The 19,603-nt window shown below is 29.1% G+C and overlaps 1 protein-coding gene across 1 annotated transcript in view; it reads left to right on the top strand.

The window, feature by feature from the left end:
• The window catches only part of LOC111621806 (protein crumbs-like), a 68,579-nt gene that overhangs the window by 23,576 nt on the left and 25,400 nt on the right, over window positions 1-19,603 (top strand). The window contains exons 6-9 of the mRNA XM_023364056.1: window positions 2,715-3,065; window positions 3,162-3,231; window positions 11,208-11,334; window positions 13,781-13,931. Coding sequence (XP_023219824.1) covers window positions 2,715-3,065; window positions 3,162-3,231; window positions 11,208-11,334; window positions 13,781-13,931 — 699 coding nt within the window. The remainder of the gene's footprint in view (window positions 1-2,714; window positions 3,066-3,161; window positions 3,232-11,207; window positions 11,335-13,780; window positions 13,932-19,603) is intronic.

The raw sequence follows: 19,603 nt of genomic DNA, 5'->3' as shown, positions 1-19,603 counted from the left end.
TATCTAATTATATTCCAGACAACAAAAGTTTTTTAGAACAAATAATTAGTTTATATAAACCAAATTGTATAATGTTATAATTAAAAATAACGTAAAATGATTTTATCTGCATTAGTTTACTTTTTAAATCTTGAAAAATTTAAATATCATTAATAATTATTAATTTCATATGAAGGGAATGATAATATTATGTCATACTATAAAATTGTTTAGAATATATACAAACATGAAATATGACTCATCTATGAACAATATCATTATAAAATTAATTAGATTTATAATGTTTTTGATTTTATAAATCAAAAAATTTTAGCTTTGTCAAAACATGTTAGAAAACGTTATTCTGTTTCATTATATTTATTGTACATTATATGTAATAAAAGAAAATTTAACAACTTTTTTATTACATGTAGATGCATTAGACAATATAGGGACTTTTAAATATAATGGAATTCATAAATATTTTATTTACGGTTTGATAACATGAGAATCTTTGTCTAGTATGTATAAAAAAATATTGTATTGACTAAGTTTTGAACTTAAAATAATTAAAAATAAGAATTGTCTTGAGTAAAGTGACCAGATGACCCATTTTTTAACAATTTATCCCGCATCCTGCAGTGTTTTTAAAAAAGTCCTGAGTTTTGGAGAGATTAAATTTTTGTCAATTATGTGTCATAAATTTATGTCTTATGTTTAAGATTCATAAAGATCATTTTGCATCACAAGTATCAGTAACAAGGTGTGCATGAGCATCAGAATGCTGCGCCAACAAAATCCTTTGTGTTCATGGCAAAAACTGACAGAAAATGGTTTGAGGTGCACAGCTGCAGCAACGAAGCAGCGCGTATTCACAAGGCTGTCCAAACAAATGAACATTTTGTTTGTTGCATGTTATATGGTGCAAAGCTCTTGTCTGTCACTGCCTTAGAAAGCTGGTGACTAGTGAGAGTAAGCACATTAGTTTGCATCGTTTGCTGTCCTTACCAGAACTAATGCCATGACTGAATGCATTTTTTTCTACCTCAAATAAAGTGTGGACATTTGATAAATCACAATTAAATGTTGAAATTTTGAAAGTCATATTATGTGTGAAATATAATTTAACTGATTCTTGCAAAAAATTTCATGACATTTTAAACANTTGATAAATCACAATTAAATGTTGAAATTTTGAAAGTCATATTATGTGTGAAATATAATTTAACTGATTCTTGCAAAAAATTTCATGACATTTTAAACAGCAGCAGCAATCTACTAAAAAAATTCACTCAACTGAGAAATATGTGAAAGAATAAAGAGTTTTTAAAGATTTATAATAGTATATATATTTATTATATTTGTAAATTTTACATATGTTGAAATTTTAAAAAATATAATACAGTACAATTTTTGCATTTTTTGATAAAATTTTGTAGCTCTAGAACAATATTTTTAACAAGACAGCTTCCCATCAATTTTGTCCCACTTCACCAATGTTAAAATCTGGTCATCTTAGTCTTGAGTTAACTTCAACATCATATATGATTGCATTAAAAGTCCATTTACAAATATCAGTTATGCCGTATCTGATGCTGATAGAACAATGCCAGATATGCATAATTAATATTTAATTGAAAGGAACTGGTCTGCTGTTTTGCATTCATGGCTATAAAATGCAACTATGGATAACTAATGAATAATACATGCATATGATTAAATTAAGTTTGAAACAGTATGAAAAAATTGCTCACGATTTTTGTTTTGTATCTAAATTCATGATATACAAAACATTATACATTTTAACGAAATTATATTTATTTTTATAGTTTTACTTGTATTAGCCCATGGTTTTATATGATTTAACAAAAATAACTTTATTTCTACAGTTTTACTTATTTTACCCCAAGGTTTTAATAATTAATTATTTCAGCTGTCACTATAATAATTTTTAAGGACTGAAGAGGGACATTAAGTCCAAAATGCATACCCTTACTAAATTATAGAAAATAAACCTTTTTCCATCAAAAACGAGTGTTCCTGTGTGATTGTTCTGAACAGCAACTTTGGGCTAATTCTGAAGGACATACAACTAAATTCATGACATCATTGACATTTAAAATTAAAATGCCTTTTTTGCAATAGTTTAAAAATATATAAAATATAGTAGAGCGTCATTTATCCGAATCAATTGGAGACTGGGGTTGTTTGGATAACTTATTTTTTGGATAACCAATTATGTACGAAAAAATATATTAACCTATCCCATGTTGAAATTTTTTTCCATTGCGTGTCTCTTCACATTGAATTTTTGTCAATGTTAAGCCTAACAAAAATTTTTATAATAATAATCGTGGCTATTGTATCGTTAAAAATTATTTCATTATTTTGTACAAACAAAATAAATATATTAAAAAATATAAAAACAAAAAAAGTTATACTTTAAAAGTTAATCTAGTGTCAAAAACATGATTCAGCACAACATGCATCCCGACACACAGTCCTCAGAAAAACACCACACACATGTGCCAGTGCTGCACAGCTAAAACACACACACCAACAAAAAAAATATTGAGTAATCCAAGACATAGCCAAAGGTTGCAATGCCACAGCACTAGCAGAAATTTAAATTTGCCAACTGGAATGCTTTCAGTTGACCGGCTTTCAGATAAACGATGCTCTACTGTAATATGTAAATTCAAACTTACTCATTTACAACTTATCTGTGATTACAGGATATAGAGGAGAAAATTGTGAGATCAATATAAATGAATGTGAAGAAATTAATCCATGTCCCAGTGGAAGTACTTGTTTTGATAGATATGGCGATTTTGTTTGTCAGTGTTCTCATGGTTTCCAAGGAAAATATTGTACTAATGAAATTAATGAATGTCTTTCTTCACCATGTCTAAATGGAGGATCTTGTATAGATTATTTAGACAGATATGAATGTCAATGCGTTCAAGGATTTAATGGCATTAATTGTGAAATAAATGCAAATTGTGAAAATGGAAATTGTCAAACTAATTCAACTTGTGTTAATGAAGGTGGTAATTACTATTGTGTTTGCAATCCAGGTTATAGTGGTAAGCTACATTTCAGTACTTTAATAAATAATGTATAAATTCTTTAAATATTTTAAAATGTATTTCTTTATTAACATTTTATAAATATATATTTAGGGCAGTATCCCAACTGTTTCAAAATTGATCATGTTGAATGTTCTGTTAATTCTTGTCAGAATGGAGGAAGGTAATTAAATTAAAAAAGAATTTTTTTTAGTGTGTTTATAAAATTAATTTTTAATTTTAACATATTTACTTTCATTTATTAAATTTATGAAAGTGTTTATCAGAATGAGCCTAGCTAAAAATGAAAATTAGTTTTATTTAATTAGTTGAATTTTGTATGATTAGAAGTGACAATTTTAGTAAATTAAATGTATATCATATTTTTTGAACTTATATTACAGGTATTTTCCAGAATATTTCAAAATTATCTAGATTTTTCTATTGATAAGACTGATCTAATTTAGTAAAATCCAATAATCCTATAATTTATATCTCAAAATAGAATTTGACACTGTGAATTATTATAATATTTTTTACTAAGGTATGCTAACAACGAGAACATCACTATATGAAAATTGTGTTAATACTTAGTACTGACATTTATTTTGTAGTTAAACACATGCTGTTTACCCACCTAAGAGGATATTTCTCTATGGTCAATATTTCTATTTTTTCATAAGAAAGTAAATCACAAACTATTTGACAAGCAGAGTGAAGAGATAAAGCTGATAGGCAGTGATATCATTGCCTTACAATGAAATGTTTTGTTTTAATGCAACAATGTCACTGCTAATAAGTTGTACATCTTTATTCTGCTTGTCAAATAGTTTGTGATTTACTTTCTTATGAAAAAATAGAAATATTGACCATAAAGAAATCCTCTTAGGTGGGTAAATAGCATGTGTTTAACTACAAAATAAATGCTAGTACTGAGCATTACATGATTTGCATGTAGCAATGTTCTCCTTGTGAGTATTGTTGCTGAATAATGGAGAAAGTACTTTACTTAAGTACTTGATATTTTATTGTCTGCGTATTCAAGATTAGTTTGATACCTGATATCTGAATTATTCAAGTGTTTAAAATTCTTGAATATTGTTGAAATTTTTTAAAACTGATTTCCTATGTGGAAGTCCGGGTTAAAAAATCTGCATGTTTTATGTTATCTTATATAAATCTTAAACTTTCTTTTAATTTTGTACAGTAAGACCCCGCTTAACACGGGGATGCGTTCCTAGTCAAAAAGCGCTAAGTGAAACAGTGTTAAACGAGACTATTTTAACATAGAGTAAATAGAGATAGGGGAACATGCAACCAAAAAGTAAGCACATTTTACTATAATTTTAAGTTATTTTTACATAGGTGTATAAGCTTAAATCCGCTGTTTTTTAGTCAGAAAAACACACGTTTTTTTCTTAGAAAGCAAAAACAAATTTATTCAAAGTACTTTCCCTCACTAGTGACACATTTGTTCCATCTCTTGGGCAATGTGTGGCTACCATGCCAAAAAAATTTCTTCTCTTTCGAGGCAAACCACTCATCAAGCCATTTTCGGACGTCTTCGTAAGAATCGAAGTGCCGCTCATCAAGCGTGTGGCCCATCGATGAAAAGAGGTGATAGTCTGAAGGGGCCAGGTCTGGTGAATAAGCGGGATGGGGTAGCACCTCCCAGTTGAGTGTCTCCAAGTAGTTTCAGACCAATGTTGACACGTGTGATGGTGCATTGTCATGGAGGAAAATCAGCTTGTCGTGTCTTTGCTGATAATCCGGCCTTTTTTCACGCAGATCACAGTGCAATTTGATCAGTTGTTGGTGGTAGCGGTGAGCATTGACAGTTTCACCAGGTTTCAACAGCTCATAGTAGACAATACCCTGCCAGGTTTCAACAGCTCATAGTAGACAATACCCTGCTGATCCCACCAAACACACAGCATTGTCTTCCGTCCAAAGCGATTTGGGTCTTGGGAAAGATGTTGATGGTTTGCCTGGATCAACCCACGATTTCTTGCATTTAGGATTCTCAAAATATATCCATTTCTCATCGGCAGTTACAATCCGATGCAGAAACGACTTTCTTTTTTGTCTGGCGAGCAAGATTTCGCATGTGTTTTGGCGTCGCTCCATCTGCATATCGTTCAATTCATGCGGCACCCATTTTCTGATCTTCTGAATCTTTCCCATGGCTTGTAGACGCATGGAAATGGCTGGTTGAGTAACACCTAATTGCTTGGCAAGCATTTTTTGCGATTGGGTATTGTCCTCATCCAAAAGAGCCTGCAGTTGATGGTCCTCAACCTTCCTGGGCCGATTTTCACGCTTCTTGTCGCTCAGGTAAAAATTTCCATCTTTGAAGTGACGAAACCAATCTCTGCACATGGTTTCCGATAAAGCTCTGTCTCCATAAGCCTCCACAAGCATTCGATGTGCTTCGACAGCCGATTTCTTCAAATTAAAGCAGAAAAGCAAAGCTTGCCGCGTATGCTCTTTTTCTGGCACAAAAGTAGACATGATCACAAAAAAAAATATATGTTGTTGTATGAAATATCTGATGATGTGCACTGATTAATGTTGACAGACGTCAAAATCATCAAAAAAACAATATGGCGTCGTCATGGTAACTTAATACGCTCGCTTACACCATCTATTAGCAAACAGCGGATTTAAGCTTATACACCCGGTATATAAATTTTTGCATAATATGTTAAATAACACATAAACATATGCGCACAGAAATGTAAAGTTAATTTTTTTGATGAAGGTCCTGGCTCTTCTGAAATTCGTGTTTTTTGCGATGAAGTCATGTAGTTTCATTGGTCGCTTTCTTTTTCTTTCCTTAAGCAAATGTCGGTAGCAGAAGATCGCATCCAAAACACCTCGTTTTGCTTTGGCACTCCTATCAAAATCTGGATTATTCGCTACAATTTGATCAACGATTTCAGTTACCGTTACCAAACTTTTACTAAGGAAAACTGTAGAGAAATTTTTTGGGTTTTTCATCTTCAGAATCTCTATTTTCCAGTTCTACATGAATTCCTTTTCTGTCAGTTCTTGAAGGTCGTCATTGGTAAGGCTCTTACCAGAAACCTGCAGTAACCCCAATATCCTGCTCATCTACATCTCCTGTATTGGTTAAGTTGACAATTTTGTCAACCTAACGATACAGCAATAGGCTATACTCGATGAGAATTCTTGGATACCTTCAGCCATAACTTCTTCCATACTTTGTTCATGCATTTATCAGTTAATTCTTGCCAAGCCAACTTGCTATTTTCTATGATGTTATATTTTTTCCAAAATTGCACAAAACAAACATAGATTTAAGGAAAGTGTGGCGCTATGACGAATTGTCACCTTTTGCTGATTGGTTCGTGTTTGGGAATAATAGTATTTTATTCAAATCAATGAAATATCGCATTAATTTGAATCAGCATAAATTTTGAGCGTTTTTTTTTTTTTTAGGCGTCGAGCAGACCGCGTTATATTGAATCAGCGTTAAGTGAGGCAGCATTAAGCGGGGTCTTACTGTATGTTTATTCTGAATGTAAAATTTAAAGTGCATTGTGATGGAATGTTTCATTTTTATCTAGAATGTTGAATTACAAAGCTATTTAGTAATTTATTTGATTTGGTCTTTGAATTTTTCATCTGGTAATAATGTGATTATAAATTAATTTTTTTGTGTCTTCTATAATTAAACTTAAATTTGTATCAGTTAACTGAAATCAGTCAAAATTTTTGTAATTAATGTAAAAGGAAATACAGTATAAATAAATTATACTGATATGTAAGATATATTGGATTGACTAGGATAGTACATTTTGACGTCATCTCTTCAGTTTTTCAGTGAACATTCTAAACAAATTAATAAACTAACATTAAAGTGTGCACTGTCTTAACTGATCAAATAAACCTTTGACATGTATATAATGTTTATGTATTTTTTTCTTTTTTACAGCTTGTTTATATTTTTCTTTATTTCAGTTTCTAATTTATATTTTTTTAGTTAAGACTTTTTTCTCCTACAAATAAAAGTTTCATATAAATCAGAAACCACTTACACTTTTCCAATAGATAAACAAACATTTTTGTTTAATTTTATAAACCAGCCTTAGGTTTAGCTTGTAAATAGAAATTCTGATATTCTAAATTGGAATATGCCAAACATTCTATGATGATAAAATGAGTCTTCAATGGTCATCAATTAAGAATGCTAGAAACACTGGAAATATACAAGGCCAAATTAAAAGGTGATTGCATTAACTGTGATGAGAGAGAATCTCAATCTCCTGCATGGTGGTAATTTTTCATTAATCTCAGGAAACATGGAATCAATACATACATAAATGAAACTACAGCTGAAAATGCAGGAAGTAGGTTCAGACTTTTTCAGTTTATTTTATTTTCTTAATATGGACTATACATCTTTAAGTATAATTTTTTGTACTGGAAGTTTGTATACCTTTTTTGTATACAAAACTTAACATTTCAGTATTTTTAAAATATTTTGTAAATAATATCATAGAATGTTTGACACATTTCAATTTAGAATATCAGAATTTGTATTTTGAAGCTAAACCTGAGGAAGGTTTATAAAATAAACCAAAAGCATTGGTTCATCTACTGAATAAATCCTTTGATGAAAATGTGTAAATGGTTTTTGATTTATGTTATTTGTTCAATCTTTGTCATTGGATTTTAAAAATTTTATGTAATTTTAATTTTTATTCTAAATAATTAGGATAATTCTTATTGTTCAAATTCATTTATTGAATTTTGACTAAAATGCATATTATATGAACACAAATTTACATAGTTTTTGTTTTATGCATTCTTAGTTTACATTACTTCTGTCATTTTGATTATTTTTCATATAAAGTTAAGTCAATAAAGTTAATTTTAAATTTAATTTAACTATTTTTTATATGTGTTTAAAAATATATTCATACTCCCTTCTAAGAAATACATAAGAATTTTGTAGTTTTTGTACATAAGAATTTTTCAGTTGTATATAATTAGCAATAAAATCAGAGTATTATCAGAGTATCTAGACATTTTTAATTTATAATAATCATCAAGTCCTGAATCAAATCTAATATTTATTTTGCAACAGAATTATATTGGAAATGATTAACGATATACCATATTTTCCTGACTGAATCTCTAACCCATATCAATACAGGAAATCCTTGTTAATTTGAACTCGGATAGCTTGAAATTTCACTAGTTTGTAACTGTACTAAAGAGGCTTTCAAATTGAGTGTCTTTTTTTAAAAAATAAATAAAAGACATAATTTGCATTGATTTTTAAAAACTTTTTATTGGTAATTGAAGAATCAGTTATGACATTTATATATGAAAAATAATATCTGACAAATGACCACATCTTTCTGCTTCACAGTGATTCACTCTTTTGTTAAAATTTTCTATGATATTTTGACATAATTGAGGCTCTATTTCACCAATGACATGAATAATTTCATCCTTCAGTTCAGGAATCAATTGTGGTTTGTTCTTATAGACCTGGCTTTTTACATAACCCCAAAGAAAATAGTCCAATGGTGTTAGATGACATGATCTTAGTGGCCAATTAACATCACCATTTCCTGCAATAATTCTTCCAGGAAATTTTTGTCTCAATAAAGCAATTGTTTCATTAGCAAAATGAGGTGTTGCACTGTCCTGTTGAAACCATATATCCTCTAGATCAATATCATTTAGTTCAGGCCACAAAAATTCAGTTAACATCTCATGATATCAAACACCATTCACTGTTACAGCATTACCAGCAGCATTACCAGATTTTCATAAAATAATTCAACAACTTGAACATGTTGTTGTATCGTTTATGAAGCCATTTTTAGAAATGTCATACATCACACTTTTTAACTGTCAAAATACCCAGACGAGTTTACTGTGCCATCTATATTTTATTTATTCTTAAAAAAAAGGACTCAATTTGAAAGACCCTTTGTCCCGGCAGTGGATATAGAGATTTAAAGTTAAGAAATTCGGTTAGTTTCAAATATGGCTACTTAGAAATTCAAAGTGAAAATTCTGTCCAAACTACAATATGCATATGTTAACTCATTCATTTAGATTGAAGTGGCTCCTTACTGTAAGAGGACAATTCTAATCTGGTCAATATGGCTTTACTTTTACCTATTTTTTCTCTTATCTCATAAAATATGGCTGGGCAAGATTGGGCTTGATTATTTTTCAGAGTAGCAGATTGAGATATTTGTAGTGCTCTAGGTTACTAGATTTGAGCAACTTACTATTTTTGGGGCTACATTTTGAGAATTCTGTTTTACTTTTTATAAAAACTGTCTGGCAACCTGTGAGGTTCTCACTGGACACATGCTGTTCTGAATATGGACATAGCCATATTCTGTTTGCTTGATAAATTACATCAGTTACATGGCATTTGGCATACTGTATGAAATATGTAAATCTAGGATAATTCAAAACTCAATAGTTTGAAGTTTCAATTATTTTGTCTCGAAGTTTGAACTAACAAAGATTTCCTGTATTTTCAAGTCTGATATGAAAAAACATTTTTTTAATTTGATGTCTTGCATTTGTAAATTTTACATTTCACTTGTCTGAAATGTAAAATTTAAAAATAATTTAAAAATAATTAACGTAATACATATAATTTTTTATATTGTTTATAACATTTAATGATTTAATTCAATATAAAAAGTTAAAATGTTAGTTTAACTAAATATTAATTAGTTCTTTTCCTATATATATATATATCAACATCCCAAAACTTGATGTATTGATACCAAACCAAACAATCTCTCCATAATTAATTGGACTATTACTATGCTTTAATAATTAGAAACTAAGTAATTTGGTACAAGATGTAGATATTAGATACCATCTCTTATCTAAATTATCTGAATTGCATTATGGTGATAGCATTTGTTTTCCAAATGAAATATTGCTATTTATTTATTATAATTTGAATTGTACAGCATTTGAAGTTTATCGCATTAGTTTTGAAGAAAAATGCATGCGTATTTGTAAATACAGTGGTACCTCAGGATACGAACACCCCAGCATACAAAATTTTCAGGATAAGACATGAAATTCGAACATATTTTTGCTCCACGATAGGAACAAAAACTCACCATACAAAGTTACATTAGTTTGCAGCACCGTTTTTTATTCACTTATGTTCATTGGTCTCAGTCCGTGTGTTTACTTTGTCGTGAAAGGATCTCGCTCGATAAAGGAAATCTTGAGGTATTATCAGAAAGTGATTGATTTTATTGAAAAGAAACGTCCCGAAAAGGTTCACACTGGCCATATTGCTGCTTGAAGTAATGACATTTGCCTAAGTCATTTTAGAAACATTTTAAAAAGTAGGCAAAGCCAAACCTCTTTGGATAGATATTTTACCAAGCTACTTCTATCCAGTGAAAGTTCTGGTGGAAGTGAATGAAAGAAAGCAAAAAGCAGTGAATAAAAAATTTTAAAAATATATATAACANTAAGGATAATCAATGCATCAATTATAAAGAAGAGATTACGTTATCAACAGCGTGGCTAGCGTTTATGAATAGTAATTTATGATAGCCCGTTTGGAGTCGACTGCGCATGACATACAACGACGGAAACGGGAAACGTGCATTCGAACTTACATATTTCGAATTTAAAGTTTTTACGAGCTGCATTTTCCATCAGAGATTCGAAAAAACCTGAAGAAGAACCGTTTAAGGGTTCGAAAACGTTAGTTTTGGTTCGTTTTGGATCGTTAAGAGTTAGTAGACACACCGGTAACAGGTTAGAAAGAGGTAATTATATTACTATTCTCCGGTGTTGTGGTAAAGATGAGTATAGTTATATTTTTTTTAATGTACTACTTAGCTTTAATTTGAGTGTGTTTTTCGTGTTGGAACGAATTATTTGGTTTTACATGTAATCGTATGGAGAAAATGATTCACCTTACGACATTTTCATGATACAATCTCAGTTTTGGAGCAGATTAATTTCGTATCCTGAGGTATCACTGTACTGCATTTTGCATACCATGATTGGATATTTCCACTATAAAATAAGTATTCTAATTAATTTACCATGTAACTAATACAATATATTTATTCAATATTCTATTATATATTTATTTTTAAAAATTTGATTATTTTGTAGATGTATTACTGGATCCGGTATATGTGAATGTTTACAAGGATATACGGGTCCTTTATGTGAAACAGAAATTAATGAATGCTTATCAAATCCTTGTTCAACGAATCGTAGTATCAAGTGTAATGATCTAGTAAGATATAGAGCATTATTTTATTACAGTTTATTACAATTTAACAATATACAACACTATTTTAAACATTTTATTATTACTAAAGTAATTTACAATAATAATTTGTTTAAAATAACAATGTCCATATATGATAGTTAAAGCACAATCACTCCCAAAATGATGTAATATTTCAGTATATTATTGTAGATTCCTAAAATAGTGAACTTAACTAATATAGTCATAAAAGTAATTAAATACAATATATTTGTAAAAATGTTTGGTTTTTCCAATATAGAAATATTTCATAAATTTTTTCATCTTTATTATTTTATTAATTATATTGTATAGTCACATAATATGTTAAAGAATTTAACATAATCTTTATTGTGTTTAAATTTAATATGAGACACTGTTAACATTTTTGAATTAATGTTTAAAATATCTAAATTGAAATAATATTTATAATTACTGAATATTTTGTATAACATAAAAAAGCTGTTTAACCAATTGCTTATTTCAATGAAGAAATTTATTTATTTATTTAATTTTTTTTTGGTCTGTCTGAAAAAATTCAAAAATAACTGACATTATATAATAAATACAACTAATACAATAATCTCAAATAACCGAAATGAACAGCTGGATTCTAAAATTAATTTTAATTATTTTATTTACTTATAATTATTATTTTTAACAAGTGATGGCAGCCTAATGACCTGCTTCCTGTCAAATTTCTTAATAATTATTTAGTCTTATAATCTGATTAAAAAATTCATCTGTTCATTTGATATTTCAAATAACTGATTTTTTATTTTATATATTTATTATATATACAATAAATATAATTTATTTTAATTGATTTGCATTGTGAAGTTAATAAATTGACTATCTACAAGCATTCAGCCTAATCTTTCTTTTACTGACATTTATAAAACATAGTTTTGAATTTTGATAAAGGTTAACTTAACTCATAGAATTATTTTAAATATTTTATTTTTGAGATTATCCAGATCAGGGCTTCTTAAACTTTTTTTATTCACAACCTCATTTATGATTGTGATTTTTTTCATGATCCAAAAAATATAAAATAAAGATATATACAAATTTGCAAAAACAATAATGGTGTAACTACCACAGTTCACTCTTGTGTTACAATGGAACAGAGACAACTGAATACACTGAAAAGTGACAATACTACACTAGTTCACACTACAATCAGTGTTGCTGAATAATTGTCTCACTGCACCAGAAGTGACACAAAGCGCAACTCACGAAAACTATGACACAAAGCATGCCATTTTCAAACTCTCACAAATTATTTTCAATATTTTGCATTAAAATCTCGCGACCCCAATATTTTGTTAAGCGACCCCAAATGGGGTCATGACCCATAGTTTAAGGAGCCCTGATCAAGATGATCAAAAAACAATTTTTTTTTTATTATAAAAACAGACCAGAGTTTTGAAGTAAGAATAATACAACAATCCATTTTTAAATTGCTTTATTAGTCTTATTAAATGGATTATTACTTTCTTTTACAATATGTAAAAAATTTTTATTTACATTAACTCTAATTTCATTAGAACGGGCAAAATTTTTTTTATTAATCTGATTATTAAGAGGATAAGAAAGACTTCATTAAATAAATATTCAGAAAAATTTTATTCACTATTAATTCTAAACAAGAATTTGTTTTAATTTTAAATCTGTAGCTTTTAACCTTGTAATTTGATTTTAAAATTATTTTCTAACTCAATGTATTCATTTCAATATGTAATTTCTTAATTGTTTTCACTAAAAACAATTATTCTTTCCTCAGTGTTATCAAACCTGTTAAAAAAACAGCATAAACTTTTGAATGTGTCTGTTTATTTTATTTCTGTTAATTTGCTTATATTAATTTAAATTTGGAAAAATTTTTTTATCACTATATTAGAAAATTTAAATATTATTGGGAAGTTTATCAATTCCTTAGTGTTTTTAGATATGATGTTTTATATTAAGTAGAGATTAATGGTTGAGTCTGTTAATTCTTTCAGTTATCTAAAAGCTGAATGAGGGTTGTAAAAATTGGGAGCAGAATATTTCTAATTTAAAATTTATTATAAAATAAACAATTTGTTTTACTTAATGTCAGTATGAACTTTTTGGATAACTCAATGGAAAAGATGTTTTCACATGTGACAGTTAACAAAGAAATAAAAATGCTTGTCATATGTATAAGATTTTTTTAATGTAAAGATAAAAAAACTGAGGCATATATATTAAGTTTAATTACTTTTTTATGTTCCTTTTATAAAGATATATGTAAATTTGAAATGCTACATATTATGTGCTTTATTGTAAGTTTAAATTTTTGTCATTATTGTTAAAATTTATGTTAATATTTTTATTTATATTTGCATGATACTTAATGTTTTTGAATGAATTTTGCATGGTGTAATAGTTTCAACAATATCATAATTAGGTTAATGATTACCATTGTGAATGCTTACCTGGATGGAAAGGCAAGAATTGTGATGAATATATCAGTGAATGTGTATCTCAACCTTGTTTGCATGGCAATTGCATTGATGTACCTAACAATTATTCTTGTTCATGTCATCCTGGATATACGGGTAAGATAATGCATGATACTCATAAATGTTTTAATTAAATATTTAATTTTAAAATAAATTTAGAATTCGATTTCTTTTATTACTCTCGCGAAATCTTTATTAGTTAATGCAGAAAGCTGATAATGAATTTTCGCTATAAAAGATTTTTAAAAATTAATCATCTTTTTAAAGATAATATNTACATATGTTTTGGCATATTTGCAAGGATATTTGGAATGATGGTCATTAGATTTAACTGAATGTTCACTGTCTGCATTAAGACATGATGTTGCTAACCTTATCCTTTAATTATCTTTGTTTTTGCATTATTCTTAGATATTCATTGGAAATGCAATAGACTGACCTTGAAGTAGTTAGGATAAATAAATAAATAATCCAATACTCTAAGATTATACTGTTACAATTGTACACAAGGCTGTATATTATCAGAGATTAGCTTAAATAACATGAAATATGTCTGAATAATTTTTTTAAAATAAATTAGACAATTCAGACCAAAATGTTTCTTAGCATTCTGTAATAAATATATTGTGAGATCAGCCAGGGGTACAATCTATCTATTAAGATGTTGGTACCACTTATTCGGCGGCTAGTTTGTGAAACTAGTTCTCTTGGTTTTGGATCTTTTGATCTGATCCTATGTCACGATTTTTGACCGGGAGGGCTATTGTAATAGATCAAAATTGTAGGATTCGGATCTATGTCAGGATTGACACCAGTTAATCACATTTATATCCCACGGATTAACACTTGAGTAGGGATCTGATTCTGACAACAATCAAGAGACATGTCTTAATATAATAACTATAAACGATTTAATAAAGTAATAAGATAAATAAAAATACAAATAAAACTTAATACAAATTAAAATTAAATGAAGGGAGAGATATATACTTCGAGCTAGAGAATGGATACTCTTAACCTATACAATGTCGAGAGAGAGAGAGCTCACAATTCAATAATAAACATACAACCTATTTAGTTGTCTTCTTCTTCTTCTATATGTATCGAATATACCTTCGGTTATAAGGTTCTCATTCTTCTATTCATGGAGTGCTATTCCAACATCTAATATATCTTCTATGTTCTTTATCAATATTAACTCGATAGCATTCGTCTATGGCCATTGGTCTTGTGGAGCCTGTATGGATTTCATCTTCCACATTGGGGATCTGTTGACGAACTTCTAAGGGTGTTGGCCTTAGAGAGCAAATGAGTGGAGTCCTGTCACTTTCAGACCTACCGACGAACTCCCCGAACTCTGTCAAACTTCGACTATATCTCTAGGTTTACGACCAATCATCATACTGTTCTACACCCACGTGAACAGATGAAAAGGAGAAGGAATGAGGGGTCGTCACTTCCCATCGTAATGAGATTTTTAACAGATAAGGGAAAAACAGAGGATGCTCATATTTCCGTCAAAGGAAGTGACTCTCTTATCTGCTTTCCCACGCTAGAAAAACATTATTTTCCCATCAAATTGAAAGAATATTTTTCTGTAAAGATTTTACTTTAATTTTAAATTATTATTTTAGACCCGGGGCTATTCAGATCTCACAATATCAAGCTTTTTGTTTTAATCTCTACATTAGGAGTGCTGATCCTGTAGTGTGTGTGTTTGAAATTTGGAAGGCATGTAATGTCATATAGGTTAATATATATTGGTTTTTATTAAAAATCACAAAAATACTGATATCAAATATAATCATCACTGATAGATTAACATATGAGAATGAAAATGAACAAATTTCTCATCTCATATTACCAGGAAAGTAGATTTTATTAGACATTTTATTTCGGAATATATTAAAAATAATAGTAACTTGATAATTCTTAAAACATTGTTATACTTTTTTCTTTTACAGACCATTCTATAACTAAAATAGTTTGATTAATGTTGTCCAATTTTTGTATCTATTCATTCCACCATTCCATAAGAGAGATTTTGAAAATTTGGTTGAAATTAATTCAGTTTTAAAGATAAATTTATAGTCTATCTCATGAAATAGCTTCAACAAATAATTCATTTCACTTTTACCAGGTTTTGTTCTTGCTTGATAAATCCTAGTAGGTTAATCATGTCAAGGTTACTGAGTAAAATTCTCACTTGTGCCAGTGAAGGAATTAAAATTTGCGTGGATATTAGCAAAAATATAGTTAGAAAACTTGTTTCTAGATTACAAAGAGTTAAGTATGATTGCTTATGATCTTTTTGAAAGATCAGATTTATTTATAATATGCTAAATGATTGCCAGATTAAATCAGGCTACTTTACCAATGTTATTTTTAATTAAATTCTAAATAATTTGGTACTAGCGGTAGTTATTGGACACCATCTCTTATTAAATTTAATACGAGGGTCATTCTAAAAGAAAAGAATGTTTTGATCTGACGAGCCACTTAGTTCTCCCACCACCACGTCATGGACCTTCTCATGTTTTCACGCCAGTCTGATACTAACAGCGAGCCACAACGATTGTTTACTGTTTACAATATAACTTTGAAATGTGTGACAAAATTAAAGATCCCGCCAAGTGTGAGGTTCGTAGTGTAAAACCGCTTTTTGAATGAGAAAAAGTCCGTCCTGTCGAAATTTATGGACAGATAACCGAGGTTTATGGTAATGTGATGAATGAAGCTTCAATTCGAAACAAACGGTAGGGATTATTGTCTAGAGGCATTGTGCTTCTTCAGGATAATGCATGTGCACATGCTGCTGTGTTGAAGAAGAGCTTGCTTCAGCAGTTTAAGTGGAAAGTTTTTGAACATCCTCCTTGTAGCTCAGAGTGATTACCATCTTTTCCCAAAATTGAAGGATTTTTTGGTCGGGAATCATTTTTGGCTGATGTGATGCTATGACAAATGTTTAAATTTGCATGGCAACTATGTAGAAAAATAGCTAAGGTATCATATGTGTTGTAAAATAAGTTTTGTTACATTATCTTAAATAAAAATATCTAGAGAAACAAACATTCTTTACTTTTAGAATGACCTTCATAATTATAATTAAATTAATATATAATAAATAATTTAGAATATTTGTAAAGTAGCCTGATTTAATCCATCATTTATTTTGCATATTACTAAAATTATTGCACTTTTCGATGTTTATATATGTAGATTTATTTAAACTTAGTGAATTTAAAATCTTTGACTATTTTTGAGCATGACAAATTCTTTATTCAAGCATATCATTGTGTTTTTTTCATTACTTTCTAAATCATTGATTAAAATCATAGCTGTATCATTTATAATATTTTCATGTTATAAATATTTGTGTTACTATATTATTACCATAAATTTTAGTTTTTATAATATCATTAGTTGCATTATATCTGTTGTTGTATTATCATGCTTTATTGTTTAAAAATATCTGAGAAAAAAGTATCAGATATAAAGAAAAAGTACAAGTCAAAGTGTAATAAAAAAACTGTCATCTAAATATGATGATAATAATATTTATTACAGTAATGATTTTATTTATTACTTAAAAGAAGCATTTCAGGATGTTCAGAGTTATTTAAAAAGGAGTGTGCAAAATAAAGCTGATTTAGCAATACCTGAAATAACATTTGGCAATGAAAAAGTAGAACTCGCCAAGTTTCATATACATATTACAAATGTTCAATACAGGCACTATTGGTGATATGGCAAATGTTAAAGGAGATAGTTTGGTACTGTTCAAACATGTTCCAGCATATCCTCTGATATCAATTTCACTGTTCTGGAGATGCATTGTTTCAGTTTTTTTTCTGACTGTGAAATTGGGAGTTGACAGTGTCTACTGAAATGCAGATACTGTCAATAGTTTCAATAAAAGACAAACATTACAGAATTAGACAATTTGAGTGTTATGAAAGGCAGAATATTCAATTGCTTTCGGTCAGCATTTTTCTGATGGAAGTTAACAGAGAATTTTGCAAGACATTAAATATGCATTATTCCTCAATTGTTGATTGAAAATCAGTGAGAAAGAAAGACATTTTTGTTGAGTGAACTGATCATTATGGCTGATTTCAGTGTTTTTTATCAGAATAATATTGGAAACAACATCTAGTTCATTCATTTTTAGGAGTTAGAAAACAAGTACAGTTCAAACTATAATTGTTGTTATTTGCGTAATGGAAGAGAATTATTTTGAAGGAAATTCTGCTTGCATATTCAAAAACACATTCTCTGATGAAATTGAATTTCAGAAATTTTTCATAGTTGCTACTATATATGTAGATCCATGTTGGCTAACCTGCTGAAATTATATCTACAACTTTTCTGTTAATTTAAAAAGTTCAGTTAGTTTGCTATTTTACATGATGTATAACATATCTGCTTGTAACATTGTACTTAAACAAAACAATAACATGTTCCCTTTTACAACAAACTAAAGAAAACAAACTGTTTATATGAAGTCAAGAATAATACCAAAGAAGCTAACATTTTTTGTCTATCTAAGAAAGTTGACGGCTCAACAATCAATGACAGGACTACTGATTTAGAAGTTAGTGGTGCCAAGAGCGCCTCACATCACATAACAAATCATCAATGATATTGCTATTTAAATTACATTTCAATGCACATGTAGGAAAGATATTTGCATTTTTTGGTAGTGCCACAGTTGAATTTAAATCAAATTAATAAAAACTGTGTTAATTGACATTTATCTATACTAATATTATAAAGAGGTAATGTTTGTAAGTAAGTAAGTTTGGATATAGCGGGTAATCTCCGAAACTACTCATCCGATTTCAAAAATTCTTTCACCAATATTTAGAATGGAACTTCAGGGTGGACATAGGCTGTATATTATTCCATTAAACATTCATATAAATTAAAAGATATCATCTAGGGTTAAGGCTTTTGTGTCCAACAGATGGCAGTACTAGTACGACGACCTAAGTTTGCTTTTCTGTGAGGCATTATGCTTTTCTGTGAGGATGAACTAAAGCAGATCATCTTCTGTCTATCTATATAAATAAAAATGTAATGTTTGTTTGTTCCTACCGATTCCTTTGAAATTTTGACACAGCGCTGCATTCGAATATGCACGTGTTTTTATATAATATACATGTCGAAATTCCCCCAACTGAAGGGAGATGGTTGGGATTAAGGCTTACCGTAAAGAACTCTGCTTCTATTTATACTATTTTAGATGCGATTTTTTGCGTTTTTGATTGCGTTTTAATAGGATATGTCAACAGAATGTACACTCAAGAAGGGATTTTTCGATTTTCCCCCATTGGGGAGAGGGACAGGATTAAGGCTTACCGTGCAGAACTTGGCTTCTATTATACTATTTTAGATGCTGGCTTTTGTGTTTTTGATTGCGTTTTAATAGGGTACATCAACAGAATGTACACTACAAAAGGATTTTTCAAAAATTCTCCCCTACGGGGGAAATGTTATACATTTATAATAGATACATTTTGAGCCACAACAACACGTGGCAGGGTCTACTAGTGTAATATAAATGGCATTCAAGAATTTTTGTTTAAACATGCTTAAGTTAAATTAAATGACAAAAATTTATTAATATATTATATCTATATATATAATCAAGATGGGTTGATAATAATAATAATAATAAGCTCAGAGCTTAAATGGTTAGGAGTTGAAAGTTGAAATTTGGTANCAGAGATAGAACATTTTGCTTTTAATAAATATATATATTTATT

Source organism: Centruroides sculpturatus, unplaced genomic scaffold (genome assembly GCF_000671375.1).
Source record: "Centruroides sculpturatus isolate CEXI.00-Female unplaced genomic scaffold, Cexi_2.0 scaffold35, whole genome shotgun sequence".
NCBI lineage: Eukaryota > Metazoa > Arthropoda > Arachnida > Scorpiones > Buthidae > Centruroides > Centruroides sculpturatus.
The sequence above is the reverse complement of the archived record's forward strand: the minus strand, read 5'-3'. Positions and strand labels throughout refer to the sequence as shown.